The sequence below is a fragment of the Balaenoptera ricei genome, chromosome 3 (genome assembly GCF_028023285.1).
Source record: "Balaenoptera ricei isolate mBalRic1 chromosome 3, mBalRic1.hap2, whole genome shotgun sequence".
Classification (NCBI taxonomy): Eukaryota; Metazoa; Chordata; class Mammalia; order Artiodactyla; family Balaenopteridae; genus Balaenoptera; species Balaenoptera ricei.
Window position 1 is genome coordinate 163,905,524 of NC_082641.1, and position 24,148 is coordinate 163,929,671.

The 24,148-nt window shown below is 44.9% G+C and overlaps 1 protein-coding gene across 1 annotated transcript in view; it reads right to left on the reverse strand.

Moving 5' to 3' along the window:
- COL23A1 (collagen type XXIII alpha 1 chain) overlaps nt 1–23,066 on the reverse strand; it is a 367,457-nt gene extending 344,391 nt beyond the window's left edge. Inside the window, exons 1-2 of the mRNA XM_059917860.1 lie at nt 22,588–23,066; nt 776–842 (exon numbers count right to left, since the gene is read on the reverse strand). Coding sequence (XP_059773843.1) covers nt 776–842; nt 22,588–22,878 — 358 coding nt within the window. The 5' untranslated portion in view covers nt 22,879–23,066. The remainder of the gene's footprint in view (nt 1–775; nt 843–22,587) is intronic.
- Between the last annotated feature and the right edge of the window lie 1,082 nt (nt 23,067–24,148).

The following is a 24,148-nucleotide window of genomic DNA, read 5'->3' on the forward strand; positions in this document are numbered from 1 at the left end:
CTCGTCCGGCATGGTGGGTCATCTGGGAATTGTTACAATTTTCCACTCATTCACTGGTATTACATACTGTTCTATGAGAGGATAATTCTCACCCTGAAAACACTGGGGCTGAGACTACACCCCTAAATTCTCAGTCATAATACGTGCAAAGCTCCAATGAGGACAACTGGAAGACCGATATGAATCAGGATTTGAGCCACATGGATTAGGAACCAACAAATCCTCAATTCTAGTCACAGCCATCCTGGTCTACACCATCAAAACCCAAGACACATGATTATTTAAACAAATCAGACCATGTTTCCTGCTCCTTTCCTCTACCTCCACCAAAGAAATGAAATCCAAAAAAATCTATATTTGCCAGATTATTCCTCTACCCACCACCCCTCATGTTCGAAACAGAGCTAGGGTCACAATGTTAACACTGTTTGGATGGTTCGTGTCTGTTTCTCCATCTTTAAGAGGGGATGGCTGCCACTTTCCTAGCATCTAAGCCTTTATTGTTAAGTCATCTCGAAGAGTTGCTTAGCTCCTCCACCAATACCACCATCCCCATCAAACCAAGTCAGTTAATTTTGCCGGAATCTTTAATGACACACCTACCAGGGAAGATGATGTAGGAAGAAAGGCCCCAGGACAGTCCACAAGGTACCACAGACAGCCTGAAACCCACGGTGATTCTCTTGACCATGGCCTTGGCAGTTTCGGGTAGACAGGAGAGAGAAGACCAGGCCTATGGAAGTCAGGAGCCAGCAACGATCGAACATCCACTTACCTGGGGGACAGACGCAGTCCGTCGGTGCTTCTCGAACTGTCCGGAGCTTGACTGGTCCCTCCATCTTCTGAACCAGGAAGAAAAGGGGGGAAAAAATAAGGATGAGTTTTGGAGCGGAGAGGGGTAGAAGTGGAAAAACAGCAAAAACCAACATATTTGAAAGATCTACAGTGGTGGTGTTGGTGCTTTCAAGAACAGTTTTTAAAAGGTCATTAAATTCTACAGGCAGTTTTAGAATGGGAGGAGAAACAGAAATAAACATTAAGCAATTACTTGGGAGTCCCTGAATAGAAGATGAAAGGCTTCTGCTTTGTTAACAACATTTTCAAATACAAATCCAGGAATGACAAACGGACCCGGTAGTCCCTGGCATGAAGATAGGAGGGCAGAGCAGAGGGAGGCCAGGTAGGGCCAATCAAAACTTGCTCTTGAACATCTTTCCCTGCTCCGGAGACCACCCCTATCCAACCCCAAGGAGCCCCAGAGGCCCCTTGGCTGCAGCCCCTCCCAGCCCACTGGCTTCAGACCCAATGGCCCAGGGCTAATCCACCCTGATGACATTTTCCTTTCTTCTTACCAGTGGGGATCCTTGGCCTAGAAAATTTAGTTCAGTACAGTTTAACAAGAATCTCTACACATGCCCAGCCCTGTGCTAGATTTGGGTGAAGGGAAAAGAACTACCACAGAAATGTAGTCAAAAGTCACAGCTCTGCTATTATGACAACTCACAGTACAGCCCTGGCATAATCACCTCCTGATGTGACACTCGGGTAACCTCTGAGGCCTGAATTATTGTCCCTGCCTCACAGACAGGGGATAAAAACTTGGAAAAAATAAGAAATTAATCCCCAATCCCAAATCTAGGTTTAGGGGAGTGAAGCAATTGGCCCACAATCCCCAAACTAGCCAAGACTTGAGTCCTGACAAGAATATACAAAGCATTAACCTTTCTCTAGGAAAAAACAAAACAAAAACGAAAAACAAAAAAACTTCCTAAAAGCAAAACAAAGCAAATCCCAAATGTGTTAACTTGAGTTAAAAATGCATACTACCACTAAAAGGGTTACTTAAGGTTTAAACCTAAAAATGTAATTTTTCTCAATAAAAAACATAGTAAAAATGCAAATACAAATACCTGGAAAATAGCACGGCAAACAAACAAAAATGTAATTTTTAAATCACTGTTTTAGAGGAGGTGAGAAGGGCACTCCCAGTCTTGAGCCCTTGATCACCAAGCCTGGAATTTTCACATAAGAAGGGGCTGAACAGGGAATTCCCTGGAGATCCAGTGGTTATAACGGACTCCACGCTGAGGGCCTGGGTTCAGTCGCTGAGCAGGGAACTAGGATTCCCGTAAGCCGTGCGGCACGGCCATGAATAAATAAATAAGGAAGTAAGGAAGTAAGTAAGAAAATAAATAAATAAATAAGAATGGGCTGAACAGCCCAGGACCAGGAGCCTGAAATAAAAAACGTAACCAGGGGAGGCTCTGGCCCCTGCAAAGTACTTCCAAGTTCCACCTCCACTCCAATCTGCCAGCCTTGCCCTCACTTTCCAGATGGGCCACAGAGGCTGATACTGAAAAGAGATGGAGTTAAGGCCAAGGTTTTAGAGAACTGGAGGATGTACGATTTTGAACCCTGTGGTGGAGGTATTTGTGAAAGCAGTACCACAACAGAACTTTTCTATCCTCCCCACACCTCTTAAACCCCCGCAAGGCCTCGGCTTGTCCCAGAAATCAGAACCTGCCTAGGCCTCTTGGCCGGGGCTCTCAGCTCCTGTCCAGACCCACACCTGCCACTCACTGCTGCTTAAGCCTGGGGGACTCTTCCCTAGAACTGCCCACCGGGCCCAGAGCCACCCTGCGAGCAGTCTGGGCTGGCCCAGAGCCTCCAGAGATCCCCCCGCAGCTGCCACAGGCTCCTACCAGGTGGGTGAGAGCACAGCAGCAGCAGATACCACCCCCACCCCCACCCGACCCCAGGCCATGTGCACTGGAGTCTGGAGCCTCCCAGCCATGCCCGTCCGTACTGAACTGGAACGCTGCAGTAGGTGCCCGCGATGCAGGTGTGAGCAGGACCTCAGAACTCACTTTTCCCCCATTGTACTTGCAGGTACTATTACAGATTTCAAAATTCACTTGGAAAAAGAATCCAGCCTTCTAGTTTAAGCCAGTCAATTTGTATGAGAAGCTCTCATCTGTTTTTATCATTTCTAGAAAGACTAGAAGCTACGCTAATTTCCTTTTTTTAAAAAAATAACAAAAGCATTTAATGGTTAAAAAACAATTCGCTTTCAACAAGTGCTATCACATCTGGGCAGGTCCCCTAAGGGGAAGGGGGCTTTATCAAATACTGATAGGAAACACAATTACTTTTAAGCTACTCTTATCTTCAAACAAAAACTAAACAGAAAACTATTCAAGAAAGGGAAAAACGTATTGTTAATGCTAGTAGATGGGATCATAAATAACTGATTGAGTTTTTGTTTCGTTATTTATTCTAACTCCTTTTATGCATTTGTTTTTCTGGATTATATAGTGAATCTGCAAAGTTTTATCTTAGTCCTCTGTCTTCCCCACCCCCCACCCCCCCCAACTCTGGAGTTGAAACATCCCTACTAGGAACACAAAGTGAAATGTCTGTATTAGAAACCTAGTCCTGAGATCTTTATTTCCATGCCTTTATTATTTTTTTTAATTCTAAGAAAATATTCTTTTGTGTCCTCGTTTGTAAAAATGATTCAAAAGCCTCAACTTTTTACATTCAATTATCTGGCAGCACCCCTAGCATCTGCAAACAATATGGTCCTGGTTTTACATATGCAAACAAGTCCTGACTCCTAAAGTAAATAAAGAATGAGTTTCTGAGAAATGACCGGAGACTTTCAGAGCGTTCCCTCCAGAAGTACTGAGAAGGAGAACTTGGAGTTGGGGGTGGCAAGAGCTGAGAGAAAACTAATCAGAGAAAATCATGGTTTCCAAAAAAGCATTACATGGTCAGATGATAAATTTATCAATGATCTGTTGAAGCATTAGTCTCAAACTCTTCACCAAATATTTGATCACATCCCTGAACAGCTGTATTTTGATGAAATATAGATTAATATACAAAAAAGGATGTAATGCTTTATTTCTGCAAAATGCTACAGATAAAGCCACAAAGACGTTCCTATCCTTTGACAGAAAATTCCTACTCTAGGGAGTATATCCCAAGGAAATAAATCATCAGGAGCAAAAAAATGATACTCATGAAGTTGTGCCGCAAAACAGTGGGAGTACTTTAGTGAAGGATGGTGAATCCCCTTCATGAAACTGTCATATCTTCATCAAAAATCATTATGAAGACTATGTAGCAACAAGGAAAAATGTTTATGATACAATCAATAATGTTTACATATGTGTAAAAATGCAGGCGTGGGATGGCAGCAACTACCAAAACATAAACCCACTTGGGTGTAGGGATTACAGTGATTTACTTCTTTAAAGTTCTTTCTGTGTTGTAATATCATCTCAGTGAAAAAAAAAAAAATCCTGGGGAGGAGAAAAGCCAAAATGAAGCCCTAAAATCTCCCTGCCTAGGGCAATTTTTGAATGACAGACAGATGATTCTGTCTCCTCAGGAAGCCCTAACTAACTCCAGGATCAACCCTGATAATACACACAGGCACCACAAACACCAGAGGAAGACTTTTGGAGGATCAATCCTGCCCTGCTACAGTCACATCCTCTCTGCCTTCTTTAGGGAAGGGCCCATGTGTACATTCTTATGGCCACCAACAACTCAAGACGGCAGCATTTCCTGGCCTCTTTAATATTCTTTTTTCATATCCCACCATGGTGACGATGATCATGGTGATGATGAGGATAGCAAATATAAAGTATTTCAAGTATTTCAATCAAGTTTATTGATTACTTACTATGTGCCAGGCACTGTGCCAACAAATGTTATCTTGTTGAGTCCTCCCAAGAACCCCCATGAGGCCAGGACTATTTTTTTTATACTCATTTACAGATGAGAAAATTGAGACTCAGGGCAATGTAAGTGTCAGGACTGGACTTGAATCCTGGTATCAACTAACTTCAACTACAAAGTAAGAGAACCTCTGCTTACCAGCAATTTTCATGTCTAATAAAAAGAGTTGCTATAAAAAAACATCCAGGCCATACAAAACTATAGGGACTGAAATTAGGTCAGTGGTTGCCAAAGGTTGAGGGAGTAGAAGGAATGAAACACAAGGAGACTCATGGAGGAGCTGTGAGGTGATGGAACTGTTCTGCATGGTACTGGGGTGATGGATATACTCCAAGCATTTGTCAAAAACTATTGGACCATACGTCACAAAGAGGAAACTTTAATGCATACAAATTTTAAAAAATAACCAGGATGCTGGAAAATCCCAGGGTGGAATGCAGGCTGAAACAAATTAATATAACTATATTAAAATTATGTGACATAACCTCACTGAAGGTGGTGGGGAAAAACATGTAACTGACTTAAGTCACTTTGCAAAACAGTGTTTCAGTTGAGAACTGTAAGGCTGAAGACCAAAGGAACTGTGCATAAATGCTATACTCTGGTAGGTATAGTTGTTTCACACAGGGGTACAGGGTAGCAATTTTGAAATTACTATACATATATATTGGGGTTGAACAAGTGAGTAAATAAACTATGGGTAATGAGAGCCTGGTTTCTCACTGTCCAAGAAAGAATTTATAAATAAGCAAAGGGGAAAGCTGGATTAGTCAGAGACATTACTATGAGCTCATGTTTATGTTATGTACACAGACAGATGCATACAGAAATAATTACAGTTATGTGAATATAGAGTGAATAATAACCCTAGCTGCCTGCAGACAAGACCTACAGCCAATGACACCCTAGTAGCAACAAGCACATTCAGCACCTAGATCTTGGTTTCTAAATACCATTTTCCAATAAAAAGAACCATGACTCCTTGGAGAAATGACTGATTCTAGAGCCAGGGCAGGAAAAATACAAGATAAGCCTAGAGTATCTTGCAGTGCCAGAAAGTAAGGAAGTGCTTTAAAAAAGGGGGGGCGGTACATCAAAGAAACAAAACCAAAGCAAAAGAATTCAGAATGGCCAAAGCTGGAGCAACTTAAGCAACAAAATAAATGATGTAGTATTGAATTATAATCCGAAGAATAAATTAAATATCCATACTGATATAAATGATCAGATAAATAAATACATACATAAATAAATAAATAGGGAAAAGAGACAAATCTTCCTTACAGAAGAATTCCAAGTAATATATGTAGATACTTCCCTCTCCAGGAGGTGGAGCTAAATTCCCCTCTCCTTGAGTATGGCCTGGACTTAGTGCACTACTTCCAAAATGTAGAGTAGGGAAAGGAAAACAGTAACTTTATAATGGAGAAATCTAGCAGATACCACTTTAATCAAGTGATCAAGGTTAATGTCACCAGTGATAGGTCATGTTGACACCATAGACCACTGACAAGATGTCACGATAGTGTCAATCCACCTGAGCGGTATTCTTCCCAAACACTAGTAACCCAGCCTAATCATGAGAAACATCAGACTAGCCCAAATTGAGCAACATTCTACACAGTACCTGACCAATATGTCTTAAAATTGTCAGTCATAAAACACAAGGAAAGACTGAGGAGGAGACATGACCACTAAATACAATGTGGTCTCCTGGGTGGGATCCTGGAATGGGAAAAGGACATTAGAAGAAAAACTGGTGAGAAGATCTAAATAAAGTCTGTAGTTCACATTAAGAAATGGATAGCAGAATTACAAAGTCACTTACCACTGATTAAGATATAACTTTGTTATTTTCTATAACAGATTATTCTTTTTTAAAAAATTAAGGTCAAACTCACATAGCATAAAATTAACCATTTCAAAGTGATCGATTCAGTGGCCTTTAGGGGATTCATAATGTTGGGCAACCACCCCTTTTATGTAGTTCCCTCTGTCTAGTTCCAACACACTACCATTACTCCAAAAGGAAATCCTGTACCCATCAAGCAATAGCTTCCCTTTCCTCCCTTTTCCCAGCCACCAATCTGCTTTCTGTCTCTATGGATTAACCTATTTTGGATATTTCATATAAATAGAATCACACAGTATGTGACCTTTTGTGTCTGGTTTCTTTCACTTAGCAAAATGTTTTTGAGATTCATTCACTTTGTATCATGTGTCAGTATTTCATTCTTTTTTATGGCTTAATAGTACTACATTGTATGTACATACCACAATTTGTTTATCCATATATTCCTTGATGAACATGTGGGCTGTTTCCACCTCCTGGCTATTGTGAATAGTGCTGCTATGAACATAAGTGGACGTGCATGCATTGTTTGAATACCTGTTTTCAATTCTTTTGGGTATATACCTAGGAGTGGAAATGTTGGGTCATATGATAATTCCATATTTAACATTTTGAATACCCACCAAAATTTTCCACAGTGGCTGAACCATTTGACATCCCCACCAGCAGTGTATGAGGGTTCCAATTTCTCTCCATCCTCACCAACAGATCCTAATGGATGTGAAGCTGTATCTCATTATGGGTTTGACTTGCATTTCCCTAATGACTAATGATGTTGAGCACTTTTTCATGTACTTGCTGACCAGCTGTATATCTTGTTTGAAGAAATGTCTGTTCAAGCCCCTTGTCTATTTTTAAATTGGGTTGTTTGTCTATTTGTTGATGAGCTGTAAGAGTTCTTTACATATTTGGATACTACATCCTCATCAGATACATGATTTGCAAATATTTTCTCATATAATAGATCCATTCTTGATCAGAATTCTAACCACCTCCAACTGAGACACAATATGAGAGTGTGAAAATCATCTTGAAAACTGGAGGTGACGGGAGTGGTCCATGGCTTCATGCTTGTCTTCACATTAGTCTTTTTTTTTTTTTTCACATTAATCTTTATTGAAATCTTGCTAGATGAATAGTGGGTTATTGTTACTCATGAATTTGACCTGGTTCTTTTTAGTTCATAGTAATTATATTCATTTTCCATTGTTGCATAACAGATTTCCACCAAATCAGCAGTTTAAAACAACACAAATTTACTATCTTACAGTTTTTGTGATCAGAAGTCTAGACACGATGAACTTGGTTCTCTGCTCAGGGTCTCATGATGCTAAAGTCAATGTGTCCTCTGAGGGTTTCTAGAGCTCTGGGTCCTCTTTCAAGTCCATGTGGTTCCTGTGGTCTGAGGCCCCCATTCTCTTTCTAACTGCTGGCCAGAGGCCATTCACAGTTCCTTGCCATGTGGTCCCCTCCACACACCCTCTCATGCTTCAAGGAAGGGTCTAGTCTTTTTTAAGGACTCACGTAATTAAGTCAGGCCCACCAAGGATAAGCTTTTTAATGTAACTCAATCATAGGTTGAGTAATTCAATCATATCATCATAATCACAGGTTCTGCCTACACTCATGGGGAGGGAGTTATACAAAGTGTGTACAGCAAGGGGTGGTAATCTTGGGAGCGATCTTAGAATTCCACCTGCTGGAGTATTGTATCACAGTTAATTTTCTACTTTTGACAAATGTACTATGGTTATGTACATATGTACATAATATGTTTCTATACAACTAAAATTATTCCAAAAAATTTAAAAGTCTACATCATGGATTTCAACTTCCAGGCAAGATGAGGTAGCAATGACTAGATTTACATAGGTACATAGGTACAATATGGTTCTATAAATCTAAAATTATTACCCCAAATTTAAAAGGTCACATTATGGTTTTCTACTTCCAGGCAAGAGGGAGTAGTAGTGACTAGATTTACTCTCCTGCCCAAAACAATATCAAAAACCCAAACAAAAATAGAAATCCCACAAATAAGATATATGAAGCAATGGTTTTGAAGATATAGGGATCAAGCAAGGAAAGAGACTGATCCTCAGAGACACAGAAAACGACTACTCTGGCTTCCTGCCTGGGGAGAGTTTCCAGGATGTGGCACAGGGAGAGGAAATACGGGTGGAACCTGGCAGCTGTGAGTGCAGGGATGCCAAGGTAGTTAGAGTTTGCAGAGCAGAGGACCTGGTAGGTGAGAGCTGCACACAGAGAACCACGGAGACCTTCAAGGGTCCTCGCAGGGTATTCCACAGAGGGTTGATCAGCACGTGTGTGAAGAAACAACCTGAAGCCAGGGAAAGGATTAGAGGGAACAGTGCCCAGCTCTCACACAGGGCTGGGAAGAGCATCTGTTCAGACACTGAGTAGGGTACCAAGAAGGGTCCTGCCTCAGTGGTAGGCAATAATCAACCCTACACTAAATATAGCTCTGATTCCACCTAATGGATCTTAAAAACAAGATCCAAAAGGATCAAACTATTACAAGTAACATCTATGACATAACAAAGCTCATGAATATTGATAGAAATATAAAAATATCCAGCACCCAAAGAGGTAAAATTCATAAATGCCTGGCATATAATCAGAAATTACCAGCAGGAAAATAGGCCCCATAATGAGCAGAAAAATCAGTTAATTGAAAATGACCCACAACTGCCATAGGTGTTAGCATTAGCACACGAGGACCTTAAAACAAGAAATATAACTGCATAGTGTATGTTCAAAAGCCTAAGTAGAGAGATCAAAGATATTAAATGACCTGAACTGAAATTCCAGAGATGAAAGCTATCATGTCTGAGATGGAAAATAGGGTAGAAAGGATTAATGCAAGATTAAACATTGCAGAGGAAAAGATTAGTAAACAGCAATAGAAACTATCCAAAATGAACACAGAGGGAAATTATTATTTTAAAAAGAAAGCATGTCAATGAACTTTGGGATTCAAGTGGCCTAATACGTGTGTAATTGCAGTCCCAAGGGAGAGGAGAAAAAGAGCAGAACAGAAAAAAATATTTGAAGAAGAAATGGCCAAGAACTTTTTCAAATTTTGATGAAAACTATAAACTCACAGATTCAAGACTCTTAATGAAACTTAAGCAAAATAAACATGAAGAAAACTACACCAAGGCATATCATAATTGAATTGCTTAAAACCAGGGATAAAGAGAAAATCTTAAAAGCAGCCAAAGAAAAAAGACATTATATGAACAAATGAAACTCGCATATACTGCTGATGGGAATGTAAAATGATACAATGTTTTTGAACAATGGTTTGGCAGTTTCTTAAAAAGTTAATCACACATCTATCAGATATAACCATTCCACTCCAAAGTATTATACCCAAGAGAAATGAAAGTATATTCCATACAAAGACTTGTACATGAATGTTCATGGATGTTTATTTGTAACAGCCTCAAACTGGAAATAACCCAAATATCCATTAACAGGTGAATGGATAAACAAATTGTGGTATAGCCATATAATACTACTCAGTAATGAAAAAGAATGAACTAACAATGTATGCAAAAGAATCAAAGAAACTCTCAATAATTATACTGAGTGAAGGAAACCAGGCTCCCCTCCCCCCACAAAGAATACATACTGTGTGATTCCATTCCTACAAAAATCTTAAAAAAAAGGAAAGCTAATTAATTGTGTAGAAATCAGCAATACTTGCATGGCAGGTGGGAAAGAATGGAAGGGAGAGAATTCAAGGGGGAAAGAGGAAAGTTTTGAGGGTCATGGACATGTTCATCTGTGGGGATTTCACAGGTGTACACATATGTCAAAATGTAGCAAATTACACATTTCAAATATGTGGAGTTCAGTGCACTTCAAGTATAACCTAACAAAAGCCAAAGGACAAGGGCACTCAGGTCCTGGCTCCCACAGGCTTGGCCGGGTGGTGGGTCAGGCATCCTGGGCTCGGGAAGCATCAGTTCACCACCCTGAGCCTCAGCTTCCACCTCAGGGTCAGGTAAACATCATGGCAGAGCCAGGTGAAGACAACCAGTGAGAGCAGCTAGCCCAAACCAGGCATTTGGCAGGAGCTCAGAAACTTTTCTCTTAGCAATGTGGGTTTAATCAGTGACTCCCATTGGCATGCTGAGTGACTCTCTCCTAAACCACAACGGCAAACATTTCCTTAAAGGTCCCCGTTCAGTCCCAAAATACAGAAGTGTGTTTTGAAAGGTTTGGTCTGCAAACAAAATGCAAGTCTTCAGTAATCGTTAATTCATGTTCCCATTCATTATTTTTCAAGGACACACACATGACTTCCCATCAGAACCGCTTTCTAAGGTTCATCACACTGGCCTGACAGAAAGAAATCCCATCAACAGCCATGGGAGGGGAATGAACAGTTTCCATCATGGCTTTTTTTTTTTTTTAGCCATACAGAGCGGCTTGTGGGATCTTAGTTCCCCAACCAGGGATGGAACCTGGGCCCTCAGCAGTGAGAGTGTAGAGTCCTAACCACTGGACTACCAGGGAAGTCCCTCCATCATGGCTTCTGACATGTTGAGGAGAGCCCTCAGGCTGCTCCCATGTGTGGCCTCCCAGCCTCCTCCATACCACAGCCCAGCTGCCATGTCAGGCCTGCTTGAATCCCCACACTGGGCTCCAACTGTTCCTGCCGACCCCTGCCCTCTTGATACTGCCCACAGTGAACGCCTGGAGTTTCCCTGATGTGTCAAGTCTGATTAGATGGTGGTATGGGCTGAATCGTGTCCCCCACCAAAATTCATGTGTTGTAGTCCTAACCCCTGATCCTTCAGAATGTGGCTGTATTTGGGATAGGGTTTTTAAAGAGGTAATTAAGTTAAAGTGAGGTCATTAGGGCCCTAATCCAATATGACTGGTGTCCTCTTAAAAAGAGGAGATTCAGACGCAGATACACACAGAAGGAAGACCATGTGAGGACACCGGGAGAAGATGGCCATCTGCAAGCCAAGGAGAGAGGCCTCAGGAGGAACCAACCTGCTGACACCTAGATTTTGGACTTCTAGCCTTTAGAATTACGAGAAAAGAAACATCTGTTGTTTAAGCCACCCTGACTGTGGTACTTTGTTAGGGCAGCACCAGCACACTGACACAGATGGGGTCCCTCAGACACCCCGACCCCAAGCCCATGTCTCCTTCAGATTCCCCACCATCCCCAAGTGAACTGAAGTGAGAGAAGGCTGAATGGACCTGGGGCCTTGACGCCAGGCAGACTGAGAAGTTTTCACCTTACCGGCCCACAGGCGATGAGGGGCACTGAGGGTTGATGGGGTGAGGAGAGGGAGACACCGCTGAGAATATTTAGGAAGATGAGTGAGAAGAATGCGCAGTGGCCAGACCCGCCTACGGCACGGACTCAGAGAGGCAGCGCTAACTGAACAAAAGCCCAGGAAGAGATCATCAGCAGAACCAGGACCGGCTGGGCTGAGTTATACTATGGTGCTTCTTCCAGCTCAACTCATTCAAGGCCACGCCTAAGGTGTGAGCTTCATCATAGGAGCCGGAAGGAGGAGGAGGAACTGTCCCCAGGAAGGACCTGGCATTGATGTTAGCAGTCCCGGCAGCCCCGAAGCTAGGATTAGCCAAGTGGGGAGTGGTTAAGGAGGGAACTCCCGGCCCCTCACTGTCCGGGGCAGTCCTGGGAAGGGGCCTTACTCCATCCTCACAGAAAAGCAGTGAAGCAGACACCATCACCCTTTTTCCAGAGGAGGAAGTTGAGGCTTGGAAAAGCCAACTAATTTGTCCCAGGACACGGTGGCCAGTTTAGAGGCAGCTCCAGGCTCAAACCCAGGTCTCCCAGCTCTGGAACAAGAGCATGAACTGTGCCAGGCCCAGTCAGGGGGTCTCCCAGGTGGGACAACTTCTGTGGGGAGGCAAGAGGTCAGGCTGGTCTCACCCTTCCGCTTCCTTCCCAGCTCCTGTGTGCACATAAGTGTGCATATGTGCATGCACATGCTCATACACACCCCCACACATGCACACACTTATATTCATATACACACTTAGACACATACGTGCACTCACATGTATATACACACTCACACACAGGCAGCATGCTCACATGTGTGCACACTTGCTCTCACACGCATACACACCCACACGCATGCACACTCTTGCACTCTCCCAGCCCTAGCACTGGCTCACCCTCACACCCACATACTCTAATCCCATCGCCATGTGAACTTGTCCTTCGTTCGTCTGAACCACAAGATGGGTCTGAAAACAAGATGCTGTAGATGATAACAGACCATACATCACACAAAAAGGCACAGTTCAATAAATGGATAGACCCTGGTTTTTGTGTGATGATCCTCCTTGGAGGACCAAGTTAAGTAGATCTTATTTAAATTGTCTTCTGAAAACACCAGAATTCTTTCTAACTACTTTATGATTTGTTTCACAACATAAAGTTGGAAGCAAATTCTGTTTTAAAAGTTCATATTACCCATTGGAAGGCACTTCCCCCCCCATCAAGGTTTTGTGGCTACATCAGAAAAATAAAGGTTTTCTCATTTACCAATATGAATCGAAGCAGATGTGTGTGAGGCCTCCAATTCATTAGTTTAATCATGAGCATTTGGGAGTATTTGTGCCATATTGCACAACCACAAAAACAGATTAACATTAGTTAAAGCAAATTTATTGGCTGTTTGAAAAAAATCCATATAATTTTCGTGAATAATTAGATTTTTATTTTGGTCAAAACTGAAATTTTTTATTTAAGTGGAAAATCTCATTCTGCTCAAATGAGAGACTGAAAAAACGTGGCTATGAAGCTAATGCAGTCTTTGCCTTTCTTCAACAACCAAGTCACATTTCTCCATCATTGACTCAGAGACTGGACATGTGTTAATACCTTTTTTGCTTCTGTATGGCCTTAACAGGATGGCAGAACCCCAGTGGTAAAAAGATCTTAAGATCATCCTTGTAACCACAGGACCTCCTGTCCAATTAGCAAACAGAGACATTCCTTCTGGATTCAGTCAAAGAAGAATTCCAACAAGAACGATTTTCTGGATGTGTACGATGCACTAAGCTCTTTGGACATATCAACTTGTTTAATCCCCACAGAAACCTTATGAGGCAAGTACTATAATCCCCATTTAACGGATGAGCAAACTGAGGTTTGGAAAAACAGCCATTTACCTGAAGCTACACAGCTGAGAAATGACAGAGCTGGGATGTGAACCCAGTTCTGCTTAAAGCTGAAGTCTTCCCCACCACCCTCCACATCGGACACCTGTGGAGGATGTCCACACTGGCAGAAAAAGCTGCCACTGCTCCAAGCTAAAGTATTGTTTCCATGGGGGGCTGCTGTGAGGCTGCAGAAAGGGCTCAGAGCTAGGAGTCAGGTCACCCAGGCTCGGGTGCACGCTGCCACCTGGGGCTGGTCACTGTCACTTCTGGGAGGGTGAAGCCTACCTCTCAGGGGTTGGGATGGGGCTGTTAAGAAACACCACAAGGAAGAATACGTGACCCTTCTGTCCAGGGCGGGCACTTGGGAGGCCCTCAACTGTTTCCCCTGTAGTCTCCAGGAGTACAGTGACATGCCTTTCTTTAAAACTATATCTGCAGGGAATTCCCTGGTGGTCCGGTGGTTAGGTTAGGACTCCGCACTTTCACTGCTGAGCACCCGGATTCAATTCCTGGTCGGGGAACTAAGATCCCACATGCCATGCGGTGCAAAAAATAATAATAATAAATAAAATAAAATCTGGTAGGGGAGACATAATATTTTTTAAAAAAAACTGTATCTGCAAACTTATTTTTTCTCCCAGTGGTTGGTGCTTAGTACTGAAATATGTTTCCAGACATGATGAAGGGATGTTTTCTAAGTGTCTGTGTCAACAGTTAAAGATTAATCCTGATCCTACACATGGAGAAAATCGATTGGGGAAGAGCTGGAGGTCGTGTGTGGGCTACAGAGAAGTTTACCGAACAGAGTTACATTTGCTCACAGAATTAGAAATCGCAGCGCAGACCAAGTGCAGTGCCCGGCACTGCAAAACACTACTCAAGGAGGGTTCTGCACCAAACCAACAAATGAGCCTAATTCTGAGATGAGATCTTCAGAGTTCTTCCAAATCTTATTTTAAGACTTCTTTATCATTCGCTTTTTGCTTTTGCTTTCAACAACAACAGATCCAATTGAAATAAAAGTTCAACCAAAAGACAGATTGAATCCACTTTTCCCATCATAAAACTTGAAGCATGATTTCACAGTGGTGCAACAGTTTTGGAATTCCACAGGAGAATGAACATGTATGTCATGGACAAACTTGGATGTTCCAAAATCAAGACGAAAAACAAAGCCCTAAAAATGATCCTCTTTAGGCAGGTACTCTACGTCATAAAAAATAACAGAAGTAAGAAACTTTCCCCATAAAACCATCAGCTGTACTGTGCCAACGAAGATGTGGAGAGGCCTAGATGCTGTGTTGATAAAGGGATGCAGATTCCACTGATGGAATCCTATGTGGTCATGAAACATGACCATAAAGACTGTGCAGCACCTGGAAAAATGTTTTTGATAAAAGGTTGGAATATACAGAAGCAAGGTGTAAATGGTGTGCGCACTTAGGTACACATAAATCTGTCCATCCATATAAGAATTGGAAGGAATCGTGCAAGAGGTTAAATGTCCTTGTTTTAGGGTGGTGGGATTATCAATAACATTAATCATGTTAAATCGACATACATCTTGGTTATTTAAATTTTAAAAAGGGAGGAAGGGGAAGGGTTGCCAAGCAGGTGTGCTATTTCCCAACATTGGGTCTAACATCCTAAAGGAGGTGGTCACAGCCCAGGAGCAGTGGGAGCTGAGCAAAGAGAAAAGGGTTTGAAAGAACTCTATCTCCCACCAACACCTAACAATGCCGAGTGGGGGGCAGGGGTCAGAATTATTAAGGGAAAAGGGGGAAATGTGTAGAAATCTGTGGTGAAGGAGAGGGCTCCCTGAAGGTGTAGGATTACACCAAAGGCCTTTGGGATCCTGACACTGAAGAACAGCAGGGTCTAGTGCTCAGAGCTCACCCTGGGCTGTACAAGCTACTCTGTCCAGCCCTCCCTTCTCTTCCTGAATCACCATGGCCCCTCCCCACAGGCTGAGCAGTGCTCTCAGCCCTGCCTCCTGCGTAGAGAACTGAGGCTCTGGACCAGCCTAGGCCACACAGCCAGCAGGTAGTGGGGGCTGCTATAGACTGAATCATTGAGCCCCCCGCCCCCCTGTAATGGGATTAGGAGATGGGGGTTTTGAGAGGTGATTAGGACATGAGAGTAGAGCCCTCATAAATGGGATTAGTGTTCTTATAAAAGAGACCCCAGAGAGCTCCCTCAACCCTTCTGTCTGCCATGAGAGGACACAGGGAGAAGACCGTCTATGAACCAGGAAGCGGGTCTACACCAGACACCAAATCTGCTGGCGCCTTGATCTTGGACTTCCTAGCCTCCACAGCTGTGAGAAGTAAATATCCGTTGTTTAAGCCACCCGGTCTGTGGTATTTTGTAACAGCAGCTTGAACAGACTAAAGACAGTGGCCTTCTGATCCCTTGTCCAGAGCGCTTCCTCTTGAAACTCGGGCCCCTCAAGGCCACCATGACACATGGCACCAGGCAAAGCTGGGCAACCTCCTGGCCTCACTGCTCCAGGTCACTGGGACTCAGGGCACCCCAACAGACTCCTCAACCAGTCCGGAGAGGAGCCTCCTTCCTCATGAGTACACTCCTATGGGGAGAACACTCCCCGGGAAGCAGATGAAAATGGGCTGAAGGGGGACTTCCCTGGCGGTCCAGTGGTTAAGACTTCGCCTTCCAATGCAGGGGGTGTGGGTTCTATCCCTGGTCGGGGAGCTAAGATCCCACATGCCCCACAGCCAAAAACCCAAAACATAAAGCAGAAGCAATATTGTAACAAATTCAATAGAGATTTAAAAAAAAAGAAAAGAAAGTGGGCCGAGGAAGGTGGGCCCCAGGAGCAGGCGGCCCTGACTGCCCTCGGCTGGACATGAAACTCATACAAAGGGTGGAGAGAACACACCCGTCCTTATCACTCCTCCTTCCAAGGCCTCCTGCTGACCTGAGGGAGCCCAGGCCTGGCCTGTGTGCCTGGAACAGGTCATGGCCTCCCTCTTAGTGACATTTCTCCCTTGTAAAACAAGGACAATAACCTCTGTCTTCCACAATTCAAGATGCTGTTGTGGGAAAGTTTTAAGATTTTAAGTTATCCTATAACTTGTTAAGCTCACATTTTGTGAGTGCATTATATTCAAAGAGAAATCCAGATTTTGATCCTACCACAGGTAAACCCAAATGTATCAATATACATAAACACCTGCAGAACAAACACCTACCAACCTACTGCCTAGCCCATTAGATCAAAAATCCTTTAGCTGGATTTCAAGCCGTTGAGGAAGACTTTCTCCAGAATGTGGCTCCAGCCTGTTGCCCAAGCCTCTCTCTTGTTATTCCTTGGATGGTCATCTACTTGGTTTTACCAGCCCCCTGTCTTCTTCCCCTTCTAATAACAACACTCCAAATTGTCCTTTGGGGAACCATCCTCTACTCCTGGTCCTTTCAGCTCCAGTGGGGTACACGCAGACGTGCACAGGTGCACACAACCCCCAGCCCCTCCCCCGCAGAGATCAGAGATGCTGCCTGGCTCAGCTCAGTGACTGGTGCAGGTCATCCATATTGACCATTGGAGTGAATCAGGGGGACTATCGGGAAAGAGAAACTCTAATGCTGAGGATAGGGACCTGGAGCTGCTGACAGTTGCCCTGCCACTTCATGGGGAAGAGTGAGGGCATCCTTGACAAAAATGGAGCCAACTCAAAGAAACACAAAATCAAGGCACCTCTAGCTGTGCCTGAGCAGGCATTTCCCTGGACATTTCAGTTAAATTCCCTTTTTAATTAAGCCAGTCTGATTTGGGGTCCTTTCACGTTGCTATTTGAAAGTATAAGGATCCAAAGGCAACTAGAAAGGTGGACTCGAATGAGATGATGCTCAATGAAGGTAAAAGAGACACCCTGCTCTGGGGACCATGATTCTTCCATGATCCTCTGGAAGGGGATTTGGAGGCCACAGTGAGATATGGCTGTTGAAAAAGCCAAGGGGGCCTGTGGCCAGGATTGGGGTGAGGATGGGGAGCACAGCTGCCTAGGCACACCTGATGGGTACAGGGCACCACGCATGTTTTCAGGTGCACTGATCTCCTTGGTCCTCGGAGTGGCTGGGCCAGTTCCCTCCAGTCCGAGCAGCCTCTTCCACTTACTGCAGGGTGATGTGCAGGTGTCATCATTTTTTGTGTATGCCATGATGTGGAAAGAGTTGGAAAGCAGGACCCTAGAGTGCCATCCCCAGTGAGGAGGCCACTCCAGTCAGTCACTTTGGGATCAGAACAGCATGCACTTAAGGGTTAAAGACCACAAACTACAAAGCATGGGACTGAGCCAGAGAGAACACCAAATGCATCAACCTTGCCTTTGACTACTATGGTTAGATGCAGGGCTGGAGAGCAGGACCCTGAGGGAAACAGAAATTTCACAACTGGGGAGTGTTCCCAAAGTGTGGAGCAGTGAAGGGGGTATGGTTATGAAAACGGTGGCAGTTCCACGGTTTTAAACAATAAACAATGGATGACTTCCCCCTCCCTCCACCCCCACCCTGTCCTCCTCTAGGACGACATTCTAGGGTACCCATCTGACACTGTTGGTTGTTCCCCAATAGCCATTCCTAGGCTCCCTTCCTCACAAAGCTACAATTTTGTTCCACTGGCAACATGCCCAGACTCAGAGGATTCGTCAAGCTTGGCCAAAGCCTCCTGTGGCAACCCCATCACCCTTGACAGGATGATGATGATCACTGGCCCTGGTTCTGGCTGGTGGCTATAAGGAAAGTTCCCTGACTCAAATGAAAAAAAAGCCTCTTGAGAAGATAGCTTTTTCCTGCCCTATTCCCTTCTACCTTGGCTATTCTTGTGTGAAGACATGTGCTTGGAGCTGCAGCAGCCATATTGTGACCATGAGGAAACACCAAGAGAATGGCAGACAATGACCTGGCACCCCAGTCATGGCCAAGTCATTGAACTAACCCAGGATCTGCAGGCTGACTTCCAGGATTCTCAGGTTATGCAAGAGAATTCAATGACTGTACTGTTTAAGGAATCACACTGGGGGATTTTGGTACTCGCCATCAAAAGACTTACTGACCAACACTTTCCTCTGCATTATCTTATTTGCTCATCAGTACACAGGTAGTTGTGACCATCGTATTAGGGAAGAGGAAGCTGGAGCTCAGGAAGTTAAAGAGGTTAGATGCCAGGACTAGTAAATAGTGGGCCTGAAACCCCATTTATCATCTACCCCTCTCTGCCTGCTGGTATAAATTCATTCAGCTTACAGATCCCTGAACTTCAGAAGCGATGTTGCAAATCTTCAAAGCTAATGTGCAAAAGTCCAATTCAACAATTCCAAAATATATCTGTGAAAGGAATGCCCCAACAGTTGGTTCATTCTAAACATGCTGCTATTATTATAAAGCTCTCCTAAACTTCTGCAAAAAAAACAAGAAAAAAAAAAAAAAAAAGAGTGGAGAGATAAAGTGAGCATGCCAGGAAGTAACAGGAAACTTTTTTGGTTTGGGAGCCAGGAAATGTTAAGGAAACAAATGTAGCTATGATTTATACTCCATCTCCAGTTGTGCCATGGGATTCAAAAATTGGCATTTTTATTAAAGCATACACCTTAGAGCAGTCCTGATAAGTGACAAGCTGCCACAGAGGCCAAATAAAGCTACATTTGATTCTGGGTTTTATGGTAACTTAACCAATATATATAGTTGATGGTAGGGAAGCAAAGGGCTTGAATTTTAACCTGAGTCTCTGGGTTTTTCTTGTTTTCAAACTGATTGGTCTGGAGAATGGAAGACCAACAGCCAACAATAAATCCATTGTAAGCTGAAAATAGATTCCTCTGAATACAACTAAATATTTCTTTAATCTTTGCATTAAAATTTTTACTGTAGTATAGCAGCTATTCTATTTACTCTAAAATTTAAGCTTTTGTAAAACTGTAACTATAGGTATAACTAATGGGGGGGGGGTTGATTACCGAGGCAAGCTCTTTAAAGCACTTTAAAAGCATAATATCAGATGCTTGTTCTGCATTTATATTTTTGGGTCATACTGAAGATACTATGGTTAATGACTCTTGCTCAAAAATCTTGCTTTTATTTTCTGAAAACCATTTCTTTATTTTGTACCATGGGAAGGGTCTTTAATAATCATGAGTTATCATGAATATTTCTTTTTTGTAGCTTCTATATCTACATTATCAGGCACATCAGCCAGTCCCAAAGAAGTTATTTCACAGTTCTGTTCCCAAGGGAACAAAGACAGTGGGTCCCATATTAACAGTGGCTTCTGTTGGCTTATTTTTTATTTATTTTTTCTGACATTAAAGTTGTGTATGGTTGGCAAGGATTTCTATTCTCTGAAAGCAAGATTGTTGGTAAAAGGACAAGCTGCAGGCATCCTCACATACACAACTACTTCAGCACAGGCTGAAAGGATGCTTCACTGAGAACAAATTAGAACTGAAAAACATGTTCAAGTACAAAGGTTCTTTCTTTAAGAGATTTTCAGTTCATTATTTATTTGTCCTTCATATCGAATAGTTTTTCTAAATTATCTTCACATCTATTTAAACCCAATTACCAACTCCCACTATGCACCTCCCATGAGTCCCCTCATCTCAGCCAGGGACTCTCAGGGTCACTGGCCAGGCCATGTACATTTCCCATCCAGTGACATTTGTGAGAAGAATGGCTAGGAGCAGGAACAGACTGGTGCCCTGGGAAAGAGATGCCTTTTCACAGCGATACTCAAAGAGCCAGAAGCTGAACCCCAACTGCATTCATAGTGTGGCATCTCAGATGCTCCAAGTAGAGACTCCTCAACACCAAACTTGGTTAGCTAGTCGCACGAAGTGCTAAGATGTGTCCTATGCTAATGGTATAGCCTGCAGAATGGTATAGCGAATTTCAAGTGGAAATCCCAGGATTTGAAATTTTCCCTTCCCCTTACTAATGAAGAGGAAAGAAGTGGGGGGTGGGGTGGCGGGGGGGTGGTATGGAGTGAGAGAAACAGAGAGGGAGAGAGAGGGGGAATACTCTGCCCAATAACTCCTTGGAAGCAGGATGAAGCCTCCTGTGATCTGCATAGTTCAGGACTTGAAAATCTCAGCCGTGGCTGCTTTCCCAGGACTCTCCTCCCTATTAGAATGGACACAATTTGCAAGTTCCTTCTAAAAGGTTTTACTGGGATTTCTGATTTACTCAATCAAAGCTTGCAGTTTATTTTTTATTAAGTAAAAAGGGCCCCCTATTCGAAAGAACAGCCACAGTTATAGCACTAACAGGTAGAAATTTTACTGGCCCTCCATAAATCAATTCAACACCCTTGTCTCTAAGGATTTGCCAAAAGGCAATGGGCTGCAATTATGAAACCATCACCAGGAGTTGCCAGCAGGGCTCCAGAGAGATTTCTAAAATCTGCAGGCACTTTCAAGAGGAACATAGGAAATCATTTCATGAAGCAGCAATTTTGCCCAAAACCAAGTTAGAAGAGATGTAATACTGGCTTAAATAAGTGACTAAGAAATAGGTATGGTGAACACAAAAGGCATGGTACAGTCTTCCCCCATTCACCTTAAAGAATCCAAATTAACTCAAAAATGGATACACAGCTACTTTAATAAAGATCACAGCTGGGCACAGTTCAGGGGAAATGGTAGTAACAGCCTTGCCCATCCTCTCCTCTACCTTGAAACACTGTGGTGCTATTCATACTACAGTTGAGGATGCCCCTTTGGGGAGTATGCTTGCCACCTTGAGGTAGCTGCCTTTCCTAGGAAGAAGAGGATGGCTCAGGCAAGGGAGGCCAGCACAACCAGAGGCGCTCTGGCCAGTCTACCACCACTGTTCTATGGGGAGGTGCCCTGCTGCACAAAAGCTGGAGGTTTTGATCAGCATGATGGGTGAGAGATTTGAAGTTCCAAATGTGGCTCCTGATTTGAAGACACATAGCAGCAACCTTAACAGAAGTGTCAGAGAGTCTCATATGATGCTTCCAGCAAGGAAACTCAGCATCTGCTGTGTCCACAATGCCCAGGTGGCATCGCCTAGGTGGCGTCGACCGAATCCAGAATCTGTATTTTTTGGCCCGGACTGTTTTTTATTCCCCTCACCCTGCCAAGCTGATGTTGGCACCCCCTCAGGTCTGGGTTGCCCTGGGTGAGCGCTGAGCCCAAGCAGCCCCAGGCACAGCACAGCATATCCAAGATGGAGCTGTTCTGAAACACTTTCCTGAGGGGCCGGAGTGTGGACAGGGCAGGCTGGATTGACCATGTCCCTCCAAGGGCCCCGGCCAGGGTCTGACTGAGGTTTCCCGCCACCAGGAAACCTCCGGTCTGCTGGGGGTCCCACACCTCTGCAGGTATATCAGCGTTGGGAACAGTAGCTGCAACCAGTGACAGAAGTCACCACACACTTCCCGCAAGAGCTTCTTCATTATCCCGGCACAGGTAGGAAGGCAGGCGCTTAACGCAGGCGGGAAGCCACCGGTCCGAGCGCACACACCAGTGGAGACTCGCCCCCAGATCTGTTATTTCAAAGTCCGCAGTCTTTCCTCTTCCTCCCCCTGCTCGTCCCCGAAACAGCCCTTCTAGGTTGTTTTTCACGCAGGCCGACCCTGAGGCTGGAGCGGGAACAGCAGGACCCCTCGGCCGCCAGCACCCCAGCCTCCCTCCCCACCCAACCCCACCCCCGACCCCGCGCAGGCTGCTCGGGCGCTCACGGCTGGCGGGCGACCGCTCCTCACCGCGACGGCTCCCGGCGCACGGACACTCCCAGCCCCGCGCTCGGCGACTTACCTCGCGCAGCAGGCGCTCCAGTTGCGGCTCGGCCCAGGCGACCAGGGTGTCCGGCGACCCCGCGCGCCACAGCAGCTCCCGCTCTTCCTCGAGCGCCGCCACCCGGCCCTGCAGCGCGGCCGCCTGGACGCCCAGCAGCAGGCAGGCGACCGCCGAGCCGGCGGAGAGCAGCAGGCACAGCGCGCTCACCGCCCAGGCCCCAGCTGCCGTCGCGGGGCGCCCCGCGCCGCCGCCGCCGCCCGCCCGGCAGCCCTTCCGCGCGTCGCCGCCGGCGCCCTGGCCTGGACTCATGGTGTGCTCGTCGCGGGTGGACTCTCAGAGGGGACGGTGCACAGAGCCGGGGTCACTGGCTGAGCGTGCTGGAGCGTGCTGCAGAGCCCGAGGCACGAGGTCGGCCCGGCGCGGGGCTTGGCCTCCGGGCAGCAGCGGACCGCGGCGCACGCCCCCTTCCCTGCCGCCAGCTCCTCCACAGCGGCCACTTTGGGCAGTTTCCTCTATGCAAATAGACCCTGCCAGAAAAGGAGCCGGGACCCACCCAGGGGAGGAGCGGCCAGGCCGGCCCCGCGCGGCGAGGGGGCGGGGGCGGGGGCGGAAAGGGAGCTGGCTCCTCGGAGCCCCCCAGCGCGTACCTGGCTGACCCCGCGCGCAGCACTCATCTCCGCCCTCACCTGCCCTGGACGCCGGGCTGCACCCACTCCCGCGCATGCACCTCTGCGACTCCTCAGCCCGAGTTCCAACTGCGATCCCGAGAGGTCTGTGGTGCACCCAGAGACTCAGAGCGCCTTCTGCAGCCTACCCTTGGCTGCGGCATCATTCATTTGTTGGGAAAATTCCCCTCGACTTGTGAATTAACCTGACACTGAAGTGTCAGAAGTTTTGAAGTACGAAACTTCAAACCCTGTGGAAAACTTAGTGAATCCTTTCTAGATGGTGCCCTAGCGCCGCTTGGTGGTGGAAAGCGACCTCTTGTGCATTCATACAGACGCAGTCAGGGTCGGGATTGAGCCTAGTGGAAGGATGCCTCTTAGAATATTTAATACTCTCACCATTTATTATGTGCCAGACATGCGGTGCTGGAAACAACTTGTAAGACCTTGTTCCTGACCTAGAGAAGTCTTTCATTTGAGAAAATTGAGACTTTAACAAATGCAAAAGATAGGGAAAAAGAACTCCAACTTTTGATGAGCTGATGGCTTAATTCTGTAGTGGAAACACAACCTGGCCAAAAATAATCATCTAGTATGTACCACATTTAACCTATACTGCGATTCGGTTGCAAATGTACACCACAGGGTTAAAGTAGGAAAGCCTGAATGAGAATCAAATGGCCGGAACAGTCTTTTTCAAGAAAGGGGGGCAAGGCTGGAAGTCAAGCACATTCTCTGCTGGCTCAGATTCCTACCAGGATTTTGCATCCTAAAATGGGTCCCACATAACTCTCCCGCTAACTCCAGTAATAATCAAATAAAAACAACAGACTTGCTTGGATCTTTGTAATTTGGGCAAATCCACAGCCGTTTTTGAAAAAAAGACCGGTTATATCTTCCCACTCTCTGGGTAT